The sequence below is a fragment of the Corticium candelabrum genome, chromosome 20 (assembly GCF_963422355.1).
Source record: "Corticium candelabrum chromosome 20, ooCorCand1.1, whole genome shotgun sequence".
In the NCBI taxonomy this organism is placed as follows: domain Eukaryota; kingdom Metazoa; phylum Porifera; class Homoscleromorpha; order Homosclerophorida; family Plakinidae; genus Corticium; species Corticium candelabrum.
This window is the reverse complement of record NC_085104.1, coordinates 4,424,298-4,442,155: the sequence shown is the minus strand read 5'-3', so window position 1 is coordinate 4,442,155 and position 17,858 is coordinate 4,424,298. Positions and strand designations below refer to the sequence as shown.

Genomic DNA, 17,858 nt, shown 5'->3' with positions numbered 1-17,858 from the left:
TTATTACACTGCGCTGGCGACACAGTCACGTGAGGTTGACTAGGCTGCACGTGTGCTCTCATTGCAATAATCTCATGTAGAACACGAAGTTTCTCGCTATCACCGTTTGTCCACAATACTCACAGACTGCTGAAGACTAGCTACACTGGATGTCTCTACAAAATCAGGAATAGCGAAACAAGTTTAACCGGTCACGTGTCGGGGCGTGTGCCAAGATTTCATTGTTGCGTTCCTTTGTGTTGGCCCACGGTTCGTCTCTGTCGTAATGTCGGGAAAGGTAGGTAAATGTACCAGCAAACCGTGCCTTCCGTGTGCTGTGAGCGTCTCGTAGGTGGAAATCAGTCGTCCCAGAAATATAATGGACAGACTGGCTTCTGGCGTTGTTATTGGCGATGGTGGCTATGTCTTTGCACTTGAGAAGCGTGGCTATGTCCGGGCTGGAGCCTGGACGCCTGAATCCACAGTAAAACATCCAGAGGCAGGTAAGTCACTAACCTCAATCTCTAGCTTATTGCGTCATTGCGGCTGAAAGTGCGCCACGTACGCGTGCATGGATTGACGTTCGTTCCTGCTCGATGCGAAGCAGTTAGTTACGGGTTTGAATGTGTAGTCGGCTAGTCTCATCTTTCATCTTTCCCCTAGCTAGGTATCTAGCTAGGATTCAAGTGTCATGTCATGAGTGACATAGAGGTTAGTGCAATGACACTAAACTATCCCGGTAAGGTCTGTTTCGATTATTTTCTTTACTGATTCAAAAGTCCAGCTGTCGTTAGGTCCGTTACAACACATGGATCTTCCGCTACGCAACACAATACTCTTTTGTTCATTGACATAATCCAGTACAACCAGTACACGCGATCTGGTATGACAGGTTTGCCCAGAGCGGCTGCGATGGCCAAGTCAACAAAATTACTAGATAGATTGATTATAATCCAGATTTTCCTGAAATTCGGACGGATGGACGGATTTGTGAATGAAACAGTATTGGTGAGCTTCTCTCGTAACTAGGCAGAGACCCATCACGGAAGTTTCCCGTCTAGCTAATAATGCATTATGATGTACGTCCTTGGCCTCTCACCTGAAATCAGTTAGTATTGGCGCCTGTGTGTGATGGCCACTGGCTTGTTGCAGTGCAAAAACGGGATCATTGATACAATGGTCCCTATTATGTTAATTATTAATTAAGTTAAATACTCTGCGTAGGTGTACAGTCTCCCATAGCCCTCTCCTGGGGCACTAGGAAGTTTCTAGTACTATTTTTGCCCATGCTTAGATGACTGACAAATTTAAGGAGTTGCGCCATCTTACTATGACAAATAGTCAACACAATAATCAAGCCAATCAATGCTGTTGTAATCTTGAGTCCAACAAACCAAACCACAGACCTCCCAACTTGTAGCACCAAATTATGAAACTGCATGTCTTTTAATCCATGACCACACACAGTAAAGGTGTCCAAAACAGGCATGGTCAATTGACAGAGCACTAATACTGTTATTAAAGCGGCACTGTCAAGATTGCTGCCTTGGATAGTCTGTGTCCCTTACTCCTCCTCTGCAAACTACACCCTTTATACACTTTTGCCTTCTGTGTAAGTGCTACCTTTGCGGCTAACAGTGTGTTTTAGTTCACAAGGCATTTGCATCATAGTAGTGTTGTGATCTTTTACCTCTTTATAGGATACTTTGAGATTTTTTATTTTTTGCCTGCACTTCTAGTATCCTTTATATCCCTTGTCAGTCATATTCTGAGATATTGTCTGAAACACGGTTTGTTCCTACCAGTGCCATCCAGTTGTTCTTGGTTCTTCTGATTTTTCCAGATCTTTCACTTCGTCATCTGACCAAGTAATTGCTCTTGCCATGACTCAGTATTGCGCCAGTGTAGGTGTCATTGACATGGTTTCAAGTCACCTAAGCCTTTACACTTTAGCTCATGCAAATTCAAACTCCTCAGGAAGTTTAGTTGAACCTGTTCCAAACCTGTTGGGAATCCTTACTACAGTATGTACACTTGAATTGATTTAGAAGAACCCCCTCCTTGGCTTGACACCGTTCTAACAGTCTAGTATAACGAGGCTTTAGCAGACTTAGAGTTGATATACTTCTGCATATATTACCTTTAGTTTTATGTGAAGAGAGGATTCATTTAATATCTGACAGACTTGGTGATGAGTCGATACCCACAGCTGTTCCTAGTTGAATTAGTGTTTGAAGTCTCGAAGTGCAAATATCTCTGAGATATTGGAATATTAATAAGAGCACAGTTGCGCTCTTTCACAAGTTTCCATCATCTGATCATCATATGCCCTGTGAAGTATGCGTAGAAGGTTCTTGCAGTCGAATATTAGACTTGGAAAAAATGATCCATGTTCCACTGATCATATGGGTTGTTTTTTGAGTTACTGCAACATGCATGATGGCTTAGCTGTTGAAGAAAAATGGACCTTGTGCTTCCTCATAGCATGCTGCCCCAGGCTTTTCATTATGCTGTACTAGCCATCATCCCCTAACCTATAGAATGTGTAATATGTTTTGCTGCATGAGCTATAAATACCAGGAAGGTGTGCAAATTTACATGCCTGGTCACCAGAAGTCATACACCCTGACTCTTACGTGTTGTTGAATTTTGATGGGTTGCAGCCTGCAACAAGTGGCCAATTGACCCTTCTAAAGCTGATGACTTACGCTAGCATTAAACCTAGCTGTTTAAATGTAAACCTAAACAGCTTTCGCTAGACCTAGTTGAGTAGCCTCGCAAGCCAGGCTCTTCCGCGCAGTCGCTGGCTAACCGCAGGTGAATCACACGAGGAGGAGGAGCTTTTACCGGAATTGCTCCAGCGCGAGAAGAGCCTGGTCGCTTTCGAGAACATCATAGTGACGTGGGACCCCCGATCCGGTTTCATAGCTTGATAAAGGTAATTCGATTTCCTAAAGAGCTCGTTTATGTAATTGCGCTGATACATGAAGCAGAGAGGTAGCCCTCCGCGGAGAGCACGTGAACACGAAATCCAGTGAAGCCGTTGATGGACGAAGTGCTGGTGAATAATGAGCGTAGGAATGGCCTACATGGGACTGGTCCACTGAACCTACACTCTCCAGCAACGTTTCGTTCTACTGAACTCATCTGCAGGTTTGCGCGAATTGAAACAGACGTAGAACTATTCACCACTCCTGCGCGTCTACTCTGACATCTATAGCCTGTTGGGGAAATGGTGTGAGAACTGCCGGCCCAGTTTCACTCAACGGTTCATGAAAACAGTGGCCTAGAGCTTGTTGACCTCTCCACGTCATGATCAGATTGGCGTGTATTGCTAACGCAGTCTATGTGACGGTACTTTCCACTCAGCAAGCAGCACTTTTGTACGATATTGACTCTCCTCACGGTGAACTGGAAACATCTAGGCATGGGAAAACAGCAGTGCAGTGGACGTACCATGTTCAGGAAGTGTAGAGTTGACTCGTAGTTGCACGTGTACTACGTACGACTTGTTTCAATGCACGGTTTCTGACTGCTACATATATACACTAACCGCGTACAATGAGTTCATTTCTCAAACTACCGCGCTGCAGATCTAGATTCGGCGGTGTGCTGTTGGCGAAACTGAATGCTGAAAAGGAGTCGTGACAATGCAGAATATTACATGGCTGAGCTGTCTACATGCGAACTAGAAGCGAACGATGATGTCAACTACGTACTTCGTGCAAAACAAGCAAGTGCGTGAAGCGATGTCGCGTGTTCTCAACTTTCATACCTACCTGCTTACCTAATAGGATTAGCTTTATCAAGCTATGAAACCGGATCGGGGGTCCCACGTCACTATGATGTTCTCGAAAGCGACCAGGCTCTTCTCGCGCTGGAGCAATTCCGGTAAAAGCTCCTCCTCCTCGTGTGATTCACGTGCGGTTAGCTCAGCGACTGCGCGGAAGAGCCTGGCTTGCGAGGCTACTAGTTGAGATAGTGTAGCTCAAGTGGTTTAGTTTTAACGGTCACTTGATGGTAACATGGGTTGCACGGAGATGGATCCTAAATTTTTAGTGCCTTTGCATTGTTTTCTTTACTCTGGAGGATACTTGAAAAAGACAAATTCAGAAACGGCATAAGATGTTGCAGAGAGTGAAGAGAGAGCAATTCCTTCGACATCTCAGACCTCCGGCCTCTACGTTCCATCTCCCACTATTGCTGTGCACTCCAACGCTTCACCCACGCAGCCTCTAACATAGTGGTAGAACGAATGCTGCCAATGCAACAAAGGCTGTGATATTGATGTTGAGATCCCAGATAAAAATGCCAAGTGGAGACGCTTCCTAACTAAATATCTATTCTGAACATATTTTAAGTTAAATCAGTTTAAAGTGCAACAAATAGACTGGTTTAAAGTGCAACAAATAGAGGCACGGCCTTAGTGTTTTGAGAAACCCTGTTTGTTGCTGTTGTAACCATGTATTAGTTGAAATCACTGTTGTGATAACAATTCAGTGCTCCACGTAACTTTCATGCAGACGATCAGTATGATCATATGACTGCTCATTGATATTTCTTTCATTACTGGGATGTCATTGAAATGTGATGTCATCATTGTCAGTTGGCAAAACTTACTAGCTAGAACACTCATGTATACAGCAAGAGTGGACAACCGCAGAGGTAGCTGAAACAAAGGTCCATATAATTATATAAGCATGTGTTGCAGGGCACTATGTGGTACACATTTTCATTAACTTAATTAATTAATGACAAAACATCTAGTTTCAGAGAACTGTTCATTACATTTGTATGCAGGCAGTGAGAGTAGCGGAGATGTTTGGCATGTATACGGTTGTATTCGCTGTATATTGTATGTAATGAAAGGACAACGTGTCAATTGTTTACAGTGAGGCAGCTACACAGAGAGTTCCTACGTTCTGGCTCTGATGTCATACAGGCTTTCACATTTTATGCCAGTGAAGACAAGCTGGAGAACAGAGGCAATGATGCTGCACAAACAATAGGGGTAAGCAACCCAAACATTATCCATCATGTAATATCTATAAAATTTATAATGCTGCTGAATCTTGCATTAGGTGCATGAAATCAATAAAGCTGCCTGTGACTTGGCTAAAGAAGTAGCTGCAGAAGGCGATGCATTAGTACTTGGTGGTCTCTCTCAGACTCCAACATATCTGAGTGGCTTGGGAAAAGAAGCAGTACAGCAGGAGTTCCAGAAACAAATAGATGTATTTGTAGAGAATGACTTGGATTTTATCTTGGGAGAGGTAGGTTTTTATGATGGTTGTGTCATTTCAGTTGATATTAATTAACATCATTTGCAGTACTTTGAACACGTGGAAGAAGCAGAGTGGGCAGTAGAAGTGATAAAGAAGTGTGGCAAACCAGTAGGTATAACCTTATGCATTGGCCCTGAGGGAGACTTACATGGTATACCTGCTGGTGAGTGTGCGGTACGGCTAGCTAAAGCCGGTGCTGACATGGTTGGTGTCAACTGTCATTTTGGGCCAACCGTTTCTCTTGAAACAATGCGAATTATGAAAGCTGCACTGGAGAAAGCAAGTCTAAGCCCCTATCTTATTGTTCAACCTCTTGGGTATGTCACACCGGACGCTAGCAGACAAGGATTTATTGACTTGCCTGAATTTCCATATGGTAACCGTTTAGCTTCCTTTTTTATTTGTGGCTTAATTCTCTGACGTAACTGTTTTAACTAGCTCTTGAACCTCGAGTTATAACACGCTGGGAAGCTCAGACATTTGCTCGTGAAGCTTATAATATGGGCATCAAGTTCATTGGTGGTTGCTGCGGCTTTGAAGCCTACCACATTAGAGCAGTAGCTGAAGAAGTAATCATGTCGTCAACAATTTATCGTCCATGTCGTAAACTGGTGTTCTTTCAGTTGTCGAAAGAGAGGGGTCATCCTCCTCCTATTGGTGAGGAATATGGCACATGGGTTGATGGTTTAAAGCTACATACCAAGCCTTGGGTACGGGCAAGGTGAGGAAGATGTTCATGACACCTACTTCTTTCACTGTCTTTGCGTAAGGTCCTCTATATACCACAAGAAGTGGTAAGCTCTCTAGAAATGACATTGGCTCACTACCTGGTAGTGACATAAAAGCAAGATGAAGTTGAGTGACCAGGCAATGGTGACAATGGGCACACATACAGAAAAGCAAAGGTTCTATAGTTCTAAGGTGTGTGGGCAAGCAAATTTCTATTTCATGAGGGTCATGCAATGGTAAGGTAATTGCTGAAAGACCCGTGGCCTTTGGTGAAGGAGTCTCCACATCTGCACATTGCACACATACACAAGTAAACATACCTGACTCGACATGACAACTGCCTTATTTTAGGGCCAGCCGATCATATTGGGACAACCTCAAGCCTGCTTCTGGAAGGCCTTTCTGTTCTTCATTCTCTATGTGTGACAGCTGGGGTGTAACTCAGGGACACAAGGAGCTGATGCAGCACAAGGAAGCCACAACAGACGTTGAACTACAGAATACCCACAAATGAAACATGCATTGAATGTGTGCTACTATTGCAGTGGTGACTGTGCATGTGTGTGTGTGTATGTGTGTGTGTGTGTGTCTTATATCTGTAGACATTGTGTTATGTCATAATGATGTGTGGTGTCCAAGTACCCTATCACTCACCTAGGGCGTGTTTGATTGACCTCTTCCAGAACTGGGAGACGGGGGAAATGGAAGAGGTGTTCGATTGACAGTCTACCTCTTCGGAAGAATTCTTCCAGCTCCTGGCTGGAAGAGAGGAGTGGTTATGCAAGATCAGCCTCGCATGCTACATCCATATGGCACATACTCATCTAGCTCTCCATCTAACAAGAGTAGTAACTCATCATACTCAAACAGTTCTAGAGCACAATTTTTATACAAGCAACAACTGCCCTGAGATCCATACGTGCTCTGACTGAGCATGTGCAATCGATCTCCCGCTCTTCCAGAATGAGAAGAGCGTTCGATTGGGTTCCAGTCTTTCAGTTCCTTCCAGAAGAGGTCGATCGAACGTGCCCCTAGATTGTCTGAAATAGTTGTCTTGCATCTCGGATTGTTGAAATTGCCTCACCAAATGAGTTGGCTTCCACTTGCATGACTGTCTATTAGCAATATTCTAATTAAAGCCATTAAAGTGACCAAAGAAATGCCAAACAGCATCTAAGAAGATGAGTAAACCGTTTCTTTAATGCCACAAATGGCTAACATAGCAAATGCACAGAGCTGCTTGTTGTCATGCCATCCCCCAACTCTCGGGCTGGGCTCTGGTGCCAGTGCCTGACAGTCTTCTGGAGCTGGCCATTGCCAGATATTCATGCACTTACATGCATGTGATGCCAACTGAGGTGTGGACACCTGAAGTCTCACCTGGATCTCATTGATGTTAAAGTCAACAGAAAAACCAAACGCTATGCCTCCAACACAAGCCACGTTTAAGCCAGGGAGTCAGTATACCTCAATTGTCTGGGTGGCCAGGGCGATCCATCTACAGAGGCACTGCACCATAACCCTAGTGCATGCGTGCCTCGGGTTAATGAGGTCAACATCGAAGAACATGTCTTTGATAGCAAGTACGTTTAGAATTCATAAACCCCATTGTTTTCACGTGATCTGGATTATGATTATAGTATTCAAGACTAAGAATTTTGTATGTACTGGTCCCTCCCTATATATACATAAATAGTGTATAGACATTGGTTGGATGGTTGTCAAAAGTGAAAAATTTGTAACCGTTAGAATCTCACCAAAGGACAGTTGAAAACTGCACTGCTCCTCTAGATGAGATGAATGATGGATGTTTAGCTAATTAATTTACTGGCCACTCATAAATAGGATGGATGGCCAAGTTCACTTGGAAGCTAAACTAAGAGAATCACAATAATTATGCCGAGATGACCAACTTGACAAATTGCCATGCCTACTGCGCATGGGCTTGTATAAAGTATGACACACATGATTAGTGTTACTATGTCAACAACACAACGCAGCTGCAGACTAAAACTTAGCTGTTTTAGTGACTTCGTCGTGACCTTGTATCTTGTATCTCATGACGCATATATGCATCCTTGTACACCTACCTTGGTAAGCTAGCAGAGGGGAGAGGGAGGGTAGCACTATAGTGCTTCTTCATAGTCTGTCAGTTAAACCAAACAGTAGTCTACCTACTAATAGTGAGACTGCAGCAGCATTCTGTTGCTATCCTAGGGATATAAAATGCATTAGGAAAGTAGACACTTCCATGTGTCAGTTGCCTCCGCGATGCCCTCAAGAACTGCAATCTCGTTTTCTTAGCATTATGTAATCTCTGAAGAGTAGGGTCAATATAAATAGCATGTAGGAAAACCTATCAAGGCAGTCAGACTTCTAGACTGATGACTCATGGGATAGAGAAACTTAGAGCAAGTAATCAAATTACTGTCTGACAACTAACAACTAACAACAAAAGTTGACCTGTAAACTGCAAGTGGCATGAAACAATAAAGATTGAGTTGTAGAATACTAGCCACAAGAGCATGACACCTACACGCTGTATACAACCACTTGCATACTATATTCTAACATCAGCAGGAAGTCATCATGCACTAAGGAAGTTAGAGGTCAATGACAATACATATTAGTGCATTACTGTAGTCTGAGTATATGTAGTATGCACATATTAGTTGAAAAGTGTAGGTGGAAACCTTTTGGAAGTTTGACCTTGGGCGTGGTTGCTAAGTTTCAAACACACATACAGCTGCCTCCCACAGTCTCACCACCCTACTATTGACAACTCCAATAGCATTACAGCATTCTGTTTCGAAAGATGGAACAAACAGCAAGTAGTCAAGCTGCGTTGGAATACAGCAGCAGCAGCAGCGACAATATATACAACAAACTAGCCATCATAGCAAGAGAAAGAGGTTTGCCACAACCCAGCCAGGTACACTTGGAACCATAGTACAGTAGCATACTTACACCCTTTACTTCCTGCACACATAGGAAGATACCAAAGAAATCGTCAGTAAAAAGGTACACCTAACTACAACTTCTACAGGTTGTAGAGAACTACACAAAGAGCTGCAACTCTTTAACAAGCTGTAAGTGTCAATTTCTTAAACCAACAAATTCTACCACAGCAGTGCATATAAATTATGCAACTTCTATGACATAATTGCAGCCGTGGTGTAAAGCAACTCGGTTTACCTGAACTACAAATGGTGATGGCACGGAGGAAACTAGCTCAGGAAGGCAGTGTGGGGAGCAGTGATGAAAGACAAGGCAATCAAGAAAGTACAGCAAGCAGTGAACTTACAGCTCGACTAAAGCAACAGTCAGACAGATTAACAAAGGTAAACAATCCATCTTATTCTCATCTAGTTAAACAAACATGGCTGCTGTTATGTTTTGCAGACAATGACAGCTGAAGAACAAGATGCCAACAAGCCTGAATTTCTGAAAGTTCAACTCAATAAGATGACAAAGTAAAGTTTAGCGTGTGTCCCATCACTATCTTCAGTAATCATTCGGCAAGTTGTCAAATCATTAAATGTAAGTCAGCAAACCCTGACTGACCATCTACATGTACTACGTTCTTGTAGATTCAATGCTTGTAATTGCTTGTAAACACAAACACTGCCAGCTGCATATCCAGCAACCCAAGTTCACATAACATGCATGCTCATAAAAATTGTCAATGTTGACCAATCAATTTAAGTAACACTGTACACAGCAGTGTAGTAAACTATCTGTCATTTTCATTACCTGAGAGAACTTGTTTCTTTCTTATCACAACTCTGATCATCAGTTGATGATTCGTCATCTTCTTCTTTGTGTATCCACCTCCACACAAGAACGTACTCACCAGCAACACGTAATTGTTCGACTCTGACACGTGACTCATTTTCAGCCATCCATGCTACTGCCTTCTTCCACACCCGTTGTTTTGCTTTTCTACACATGCACACACATTTAGACATTACAGGACATTTTCCCTGAATTCTACTATAACCTTTGAGTTGGGGCAATTAGTTTGTCTCGTGCATGATGTTGCACAACATACGGTTTCTTGTTTGACTGTTTTTGACTTAGCCCGACTTGCTTTTCTAGTAGTTCTGAAACAGCAGTCACTTTTGAATTATCAAGGAGACTTTGCATCATATGTGTAAGTATTACCAAGAATTTGTTCAACATATGCAAACATCTCTTCTTCCTGCTTCTGCAAATGTTTCTGATACAACCACATACTGATGCCAAATATGATTCCCAAAACAATACCTGTACAAATTCAAACACTTTATTAAATGATCAGCAACTATTTCCAATTGCTACTACTAGTAGGTAATAGCTTACTTTCTGTCTGTGCAGAAAGTCGGCTTTACAAGTAGATTAAAATTTATCAACGAATGTCTGTTTTCCGGTTGGTGGTTGCAGTATTGTTGTTATTTATGTCATATGTAATAGTGTAGTTTACTGAAATGTATCGCAGTATGATCTATTCAAATACACCATTTCATTCATGTTCGGTGGTTACTACCCCTCTAGGATGTTTATAGTTTAATATCAAAATAAACTAAAACCGATGACGCCAGAAGAAAACAGCATTACATAGTCATAAATAGTCACAAATAAACTTTCCAAAACATTTAGTTATGCCTATCAACAAGTAAACAAATCAATATACTCAGCACTATGATCACACAAGCTCAGTTCCAGACTGAGCCGAGCTGAGTTGAGTTTGCCTGTGCCAGAGAACCAAGCCAACCCTTGGTTCATATAGCATTCAGAAAAAGAGCCGGCTCAGGTAGTGGGTGTGTCTCTTTGTAACCTCACAAGCCAAGCAGGAAAGCTTGGCTTGCGAGGCTAGACTTCGCCTCACAAATCTACAAGACACAACATTTCTTGCTCTAACCATGGCATCTTGCTACATAACAACACATGCGCGGCTGTCAATCAGCTTGGCCTGTGTTCGTATGCATGATGTGAAACTGATCGTGAGTTGACCTGAACCAGCATGCTATATGAGCTCATGTGGTAAGGGTATAACACAGCTGCAGTGACTTTAAGTTAAAGAAGTACACGAGCACACTATTTGTCATGTTGATCAGCGATTTGCTCACCTTACCAATTGTTTATATTTATAGATATTGAGAAATCATTTCCTGTATTTGCTTTAACATAATATCTACCTGCTTGCCTCAACTTTCAATAAATTATCTCCTTTGCACAGCTCTTATTGCATGCTGCAATATTTTGCCAATTTCTATCTTACTTTCACTCATACAGGAATTGATGCAATGCATTAACAATGTTTGAGCATGTAAAACTACATTAACTGAGAGTAGCAAAGTGATTCTATTAACAGAATATGTTTGTGAAGATGTGTACAAGTCATCAAATTAATAAATAGAAGTCTACATCCAGAATGCCTGAAATCATGCTAGTATTTACTTTGGTTAGTAAAGTTTTCACACCACAATCAGCAATCAACATTCTTTTCATATTGATGCACTGAAAACTTGTATGTACTCCACACCAATGCTGTACACAAATGAAAGTACTCGTAGTGGCAGCTTTAGTGTACATATCATGTATGCGTGCTCTTACGGAATCTTAGTACTAGCATAGAATATGTGGTATTGCTTGTGGCAGCCATTGAATTGAGAAAGTTGCCATAACTAGAAGTAAGCCGTTTTGAGCAATTTACCAATTAAAATTCAAGACACCACAATCTCATACTTACCAGGTCTTATGATTTAGCAGTAGGGTAGATATAGCACACACACACACACACACACACACACACACACACACACACACACACACACACACACACACACACACTGACACACACACACCGACACACACACACACACACACACACACACACACACACACACACACACACAAACACAACTACCATAAGCTCTCATATGAGTTCCCTTAGTGGTCTAACCTGCTAGCACATACAGCAGTTGATATTGGAGCTGCCTAATTGCATTCTCGACTCGACAAGAGAATGATTTCAGTGGGGTTTCTGATTCAAGAAACATCACCTCGTCAGCATCAGCATACATAGGATCAGACACAATAGAAGTATTAGAATCATACAACCTGATGTACAGTGCAAAATGTACCAACACACATAAATCACCCATGACAACAACAGCCATACCTTATTCCCCAATGTGGGTTGTTATAAAATAGCAAAAGTGCATTTGACAATGCTGAGATTGACCATTCTTTGTCCTAAATAGCCAACACTCAGTAGACACATACACAGATTGTACAGACCTAAACCAGTCTAGCATAGCCTTGTTCCTAAATATGTCTCTACAACCAGTAATGATAAAGAATAAACTGGTTTAAGCCCAAATACACAACTCAAAACAGAGGCGTACAAATGGCATCCCGGTTAACTGGGGAGGGGTAACGGCATTGTCTCACTTGCACGTCAACCGATTGAGGGTTGCACATGCACATTGCACTAACGTCATTAAGTATGTACTAAAGACTTTTGTCTTTGGGTATACTAATGACAAGTAGCTTTGCACTGTCTCTATTGGAACTCCTTGTTTTCTTCCACTTGTAGCTCGATTTCACAATGACTTATTTTGTATATAGGAAGATGCATAGGCTGGCTTAGGGGTGGGGGATGGCCCGTGGCCCCTGTGGTACCTACACCTATGCAAAATACACTATTCACTAGGTATGCCAACACCTCCAAACCTTGTTGCTGACAAACAGTTGCACTTTCAGCTCTTTCATTGACACATTCCGACTTCTTACTCCTCCAACTAAGCAGTCATAGTCGCCTAAAACAAGAATGTTTTATAGCATTCATTCACGTAGTTGCAACAGATTCAGTTTACCAGATCGCACACTAACAAATTCTGCAACAAACTGACTGACCTCCAAAGCTACTGTAAGAGTAGAATCTGACAGGCACGTCTATAAACAAATAATTAACAAAATCAGTTTTCACATACATGAAAACCTATGTAGCACACTCTTACCTCGTTGAAATGTTCTAAGTCACATGGCATAAAGTCTATTTTTAAAAAGCAATTTGCTTAATATAACACAGCAATCTACGTTCAGTAACGATAGCACAAACAAAAGCTGCCCTAGTGTATGAAATCTACATAAAGTCATGCTAAGCTGCGCATACTTCCACATACATCATTAACACTACCAAACAGTAAAAACATCAAATATCTTTAGCAAGAAGAGCAAAAAAGGGGCTAAGCCCATCTACACGAGGAGTTTACTTAAATGATGCAGATCATGGAAATAAAAGAAATATTAATTAAACCAAGAACTAATAAACTTTATAATCAAATTATACAATCAAACACTAGCAGTTACGTCATCCAAGGTGCCACATGATTGTAATTTTGCACATGCACTCACTAAAGCAATAAAACTGTTGGTTCTGTGAGCATTGTGGAAGATGCTTAGGCATGCACGTAATTCAGATCAATGCAGGTGCGGATCTAGGAGTTTCTACAAGGGGGTTGAAGGATTTTCGCTAGTCACGCCCATCACAACGGTTTTATGGCACAAAGAATTTCTAGGGTCTACATACCTCAGTGTTAAATAACACACACTAATGACAGTCCCATTTTACTTGCTAACAATGTCAAATGTTATTGAACCTTGCATATCATCAATCAGTCTTCTAGCGTACCACAGTAAACAGCTCGGTGCGTTAGAATTCTGTTGCGTCTGTTTCAAAAAATTACCATTGAAATAACCTTTGTGGGTGAGCTTGCACAAAAGCTTGACATCTTTTGTCTACTGAAATTTGCACTTACTTCATAATGCATAGAGATTACAGATAGATCCGCGAGACGTTTGTCCGTCATGGTAGACCTTGCATAAGTCATGACTCTTTTCTAAGTAGTGAAAAGGAACGCTCTGCTTCCTCACTTGTGATAGATAAGAGTACAACCAATAGGAAGAAGGCGGTAAATGTTTGGGTACGACTGAGAATCACTGCCTAGGCCCACAAGACTAAAAAAGTTGTTTGAAAGTGCTATGTTGATTTCTTGCTCTTCTTTCTTGGCTTTCTGCAAGTCTTGTTTCCAGCCTTGCTATAAGGACTGCGATCTACTTACTTCACTGTGAAGAGAGTTTGGAAAAGGTCATTTTCCCATTACAACATTCCTTCGATACAATCCAACGGGTCAATGTCAGAATGAACTAGCAGCGTATATAGGCACTATAGACAACAATGCTCGGATGTACTAAGTAAGAAACTTGACCATCACTAAATCGTTCCTTCAGCTGAAGCTTACGAGAGTCTAGAAGAGGTATTGAAATGGTTTGTTTGTAATACTCCAAGGGAGTTTGACTGGGTGTGTTGTTGAGGTTCTGTTGTAAATTGTTTGTCTATGAATAGATTCAGTAGAACTGACACTGTCTGCAAGCCGAAAATGTCTTGATACCAGGTGCCACTTATCCATTTGTTATAAGAAAGGTGCCTCCCCTGGAAAAGAGGACATTGTAACCCCCAAAATCCCACCTGGATCCACAACTGCAATGGTTCGTCCTTTCTGACGCACCAGTAGTGAAAGGTGTCTCCACAGTGCTTTTTACAACCAAAGTCAGCAACATTAGGAAAGCGGAAATCTCGATCCTCATTCACTGCATGCCTTCTCTACACGTTAGATGGAGACAAGATAGAAATTTCAAGTCTTAAGATGTACAACCATGCGATTATTTATACATTAACTTTTACGTATTAATCAATTAATTAGCACGTTCTTACTGTCTAGTCGACGTAAGGCTGTTTCTTCACGAGTATCTTGAACTTTCGACGCAGCAACGTATCCAAGAACCACACCAGCTGAGAGGCAAACAGCAACGATATGCAAACGATAGCGAAACATAGTCTGCTCAGCTGGACGTTGACAGACACGTCGAGATTCTGAATTTTGCGTTTTTGGTTTTGCTACAGGTGAATTAATATTCGAAGACGAAAGTCTGTCGAGATGGCCTTGAACTTTCTTGGCCACTTTTCCGTACTTTGAAATTCTGTCCGTAGTAGCAACCTTCCTTTTGTTGCAATTGTGTCCATCCTCGTCACTGGAAAAGCCAACTTCGAGCTGGTACCCCAATCTCGACTCTTCTTCGTGAACGCGTTTCAGCTCCGCAAGTTTCTTCTTCCAGAAATGTCGGTTGTCGTCTGAAATAGGTCCCGGGTGTTGCCCATAAGCGCGCAATTCCTGAATCAAACTTGTAGCACTCGCCATAGTTTATGTAATTAGTTGACCCCAGCCTCGATGTCCCAGACTCGTGTGGAGTAATCGGCCGGCGCTACACGAGTCTGGGAGGCCGAGGCTAATAAGCCAGAGCAGTTCTGATTACCTCTGACCCTGTCTTGTACTCATCACATAACAGTCGCTAAAATCTGTGTGCAATTTACTACAGATAAATTTTAAAGTCTAGCTAGATCTAAATTTTTACAGTGTGGATTGAAATCATTAATTAATGGAGATGGTTCTCTAGTCACAAAGATGTGGTCATACAGGATCAAAAACTTGCAGCAGCGTAAAAGCACATTACAAGTACTCTAAACGCAGTACAGATGCACGTACGTAATATATGGTTGTATTCAAACTGAGCTCAGTCAATTAAACTTATACATAGATGCTAAATGAATGACCGAATGAAGGATGCAAGCAAATAGTCATTATGCTAACAAGAACAAAACGACAAGAGCTGATCCACACACCAAATCCATACAATAAAAGACATTCATTGCTTAGGCACTAATCATTGCTACCAGCTTCATCCACCTTCATTTCTACAGACTCACTACCATCTTGTTCTGCTTTTGCTTCTCTGCTCTTCTCACCACTATCTTCCATGTCTTCATCATCATCATCATTCTCTTCAGGCCTACACTCACTGATAGACCGTTGTCTCATGACCTCCTTGCTAATGTCTTGTCTCAAGTAGATGAGAACGTAGGCTGCTTTTGACTGCACACATCACATCACACAATTGATTAATATAATTTCAAGATGGTAAGGATGACTACTGATGTGTACCACGAGACGGTTTGTGCTATCTACTTCTGACACACTACTGTCATCAAAATGATACCACTTGCCGGTGTCCTTGTTTTTGCAATAGGCTGTGTCTAATATCAACAAATGGTATAACAACACACCATAGTAACAACGAGAATAACAACAACATACAGTGGCCACCACCTAATCCTCCATAATGATTCTGTTCAAACAATACAAAGAGATTTACTACATTACAGATTGCTGCAATAAACTGTAACTCACTGAAATCGCACACAAGTCATACAATTTGCAAGATGGATCATCTTTATTGACGACATGTTTTGACATGTCTAGGTTACTGAAAAGTGTAAAACACAAACGGTCATGATAATAAACACCCAGCAAACAAAAGAAACTATTACTAAATTTATCAAGCTATTGTAAGACAACAAATTCCATTTATGTTCAATATACTGACATAGTCCTTACCATACGTTGCTCACGAGAGATACCAAACATGCAACTTTCAAACCATATTATACAAAAGAATCAAGTTTGCCTGCATTTTATTAAATCAAGCCTAACTCTGCATCAGGTATGTTCAATATATTCCCACATGTGACATCAGTGTCATTTAGACCAATAAGATAAACTCTATATCCTACAAATACCATATATACATACTCAGCTCATGCCTAATGTCCAACAAGTTCTACACTTTAATCTTAGCCGGGTGCATGTGCCTGCGTACACATTGTACAGTAGTGCAGACCTTTGAAGTGTCGTCTTAGACAACAATTGAAAACATGAAAATGATATGCAAAATATGATACATATGACGATGTAGGGTACTTAATGTTTCCAAGCAAAAACTACAATTCACTGTTCACGATTTTACTTTTAGTATACCATCATTTGCCTTGTTGCAAGTTAATTTTTAGTTAGTCAATGACATAGCTTCTTTCATTTACACAAATTTTCGTCAGTCTACAGATAACCACACAAAAGTAGAATAAATTAAAACTCACATCACAGGAAACTCCACTAAAGTGTCCAACTTGTCTCTCCAGTACCTACCATAAACAATGCACTACAGTAGAAGCTATCAAAGAAATATAATCTTACCTATCATATGAAAAACGCTTTAGATGAACTATCAGCACTTGAGGTAGCCGCCAAAGTTTCATAGTCTTGTCAGCTTGTTGAAACTCTTTACACTGTGAACAATACCTGTACGCATAGTACAAAACTGTTGAATAACTGTGGTCGCAAAAACAGTATGTGTACATACCAAGGATCTTCTTCACTTAGCTTTTCAGTGTCTGTAAACAGTTCAATGCAGTCTTCAAGGCATACTTGCTTTTTAGGTTCTGTCTCAACTGTCGTATGCACACTTTCATCATCTTCCTTTTTCTGTCAAAATCAAATGCACTTCAAACATGTGAAACAATCAGTTATTCAGTTTATTTATTGAATGTGCTTTGTGAGGATATGGTATACGTATCTCAAAACAGACAATGAAGAAAATGGAAGTACGTAAAAACAAATCAACACCAACAATTCAAAACCCAAACTTATCTTGGTTGCAGTGGATGAAACAGTGTTCATAGTTTCCCATTGCCTTGCTTTCCTTTCATTTTCATGAAACATCTCACTCAGTAAGCATAATGCTGCACTGCATAATCTCATCTTGGTGTCTAATATACTCTTTGCCTCAAGAGAGTCGTAAGCTCATTGTTGAGTAACAAGAAAAACCAAACCAGTGCACATGTGATGTGATGTGTGTGTGTGTGTGTGTGTGTGTGTGTGTGTGTGTGTGTGTGTGTGTGTGTGTGTGTGTGTGTGTGTGTGTGTG

At 41.2% G+C, this 17,858-nt stretch overlaps 3 protein-coding genes across 5 annotated transcripts; 1 reads left to right on the top strand and 2 right to left on the bottom strand.

The window, feature by feature from the left end:
• Positions 1-154: 154 nt before the first annotated feature.
• On the top strand, positions 155-6,646 carry LOC134195303 (betaine--homocysteine S-methyltransferase 1-like). 2 transcript variants are annotated; one of them, XR_009972358.1, is made up of 8 exons: positions 155-277; positions 332-482; positions 4,872-4,990; positions 5,061-5,252; positions 5,310-5,640; positions 5,703-5,833; positions 5,888-6,185; positions 6,345-6,479. XR_009972358.1 is itself a non-coding variant. In XM_062664312.1 (8 exons), exons 1-8 carry the CDS (start codon positions 266-268, stop codon positions 6,505-6,507), a joined length of 1,197 nt encoding a protein of 398 aa, XP_062520296.1. In that variant the 5' UTR covers positions 156-265; the 3' UTR covers positions 6,508-6,646. The 2 variants fall into 2 exon arrangements, 1 of the variants encoding a protein (XP_062520296.1); XM_062664312.1 differs by having other exon boundaries at positions 156-277; positions 5,888-5,985; positions 6,345-6,646.
• Positions 6,647-9,649: 3,003 nt separating this feature from the next.
• Positions 9,650-15,276, bottom strand: LOC134195302 (inner nuclear membrane protein Man1-like). Of its 2 annotated transcripts, XM_062664310.1 has the most exons (9): positions 14,755-15,276; positions 12,998-13,032; positions 12,854-12,932; positions 12,711-12,796; positions 12,157-12,230; positions 11,938-12,095; positions 10,158-10,259; positions 9,994-10,096; positions 9,650-9,935 (listed from the first exon to the last, which is right to left on the bottom strand). In XM_062664310.1, exons 1-9 carry the CDS (start codon positions 15,236-15,238, stop codon positions 9,743-9,745), a joined length of 1,314 nt encoding a protein of 437 aa, XP_062520294.1. In that variant the 5' UTR covers positions 15,239-15,276; the 3' UTR covers positions 9,650-9,742. The 2 variants fall into 2 exon arrangements, with proteins under 2 accessions (XP_062520294.1, XP_062520295.1); XM_062664311.1 differs by lacking the exons at positions 12,854-12,932; positions 12,998-13,032.
• A 304-nt stretch (positions 15,277-15,580) lies between these two features.
• On the bottom strand, positions 15,581-17,419 carry LOC134195429 (ubiquitin carboxyl-terminal hydrolase 15-like; the record flags this gene model as incomplete). The annotated part of the gene is made up of 7 exons (XM_062664451.1): positions 15,581-15,970; positions 16,040-16,131; positions 16,193-16,223; positions 16,286-16,361; positions 17,032-17,076; positions 17,129-17,233; positions 17,295-17,419. Coding segments are annotated over 7 exons (687 nt in total), but the record flags the coding sequence as incomplete, so codon positions are not given.
• Between the last annotated feature and the right edge of the window lie 439 nt (positions 17,420-17,858).

Coding starts and splice junctions, on each gene's coding strand:
- LOC134195303 (XM_062664312.1), top strand. Junction 5,253..5,309: donor TGGATTTTATCTTGGGAGAG/GTAGGTTTTTAT, acceptor CATCATTTGCAG/TACTTTGAACACGTGGAAGA. Junction 5,986..6,344: donor AAGCCTTGGGTACGGGCAAG/GTGAGGAAGATG, acceptor GCCTTATTTTAG/GGCCAGCCGATCATATTGGG.
- LOC134195302 (XM_062664310.1), bottom strand. CDS start 15,238: ATGGCGAGTGCTACAAGTTTGATTCAGGAATTGCGCGCTTATGGGCAA. Junction 12,933..12,997: donor ACTTAGAACATTTCAACGAG/GTAAGAGTGTGC, acceptor ATTTGTTTATAG/ACGTGCCTGTCAGATTCTAC. Junction 10,097..10,157: donor ATATGTTGAACAAATTCTTG/GTAATACTTACA, acceptor CTGCTGTTTCAG/AACTACTAGAAAAGCAAGTC.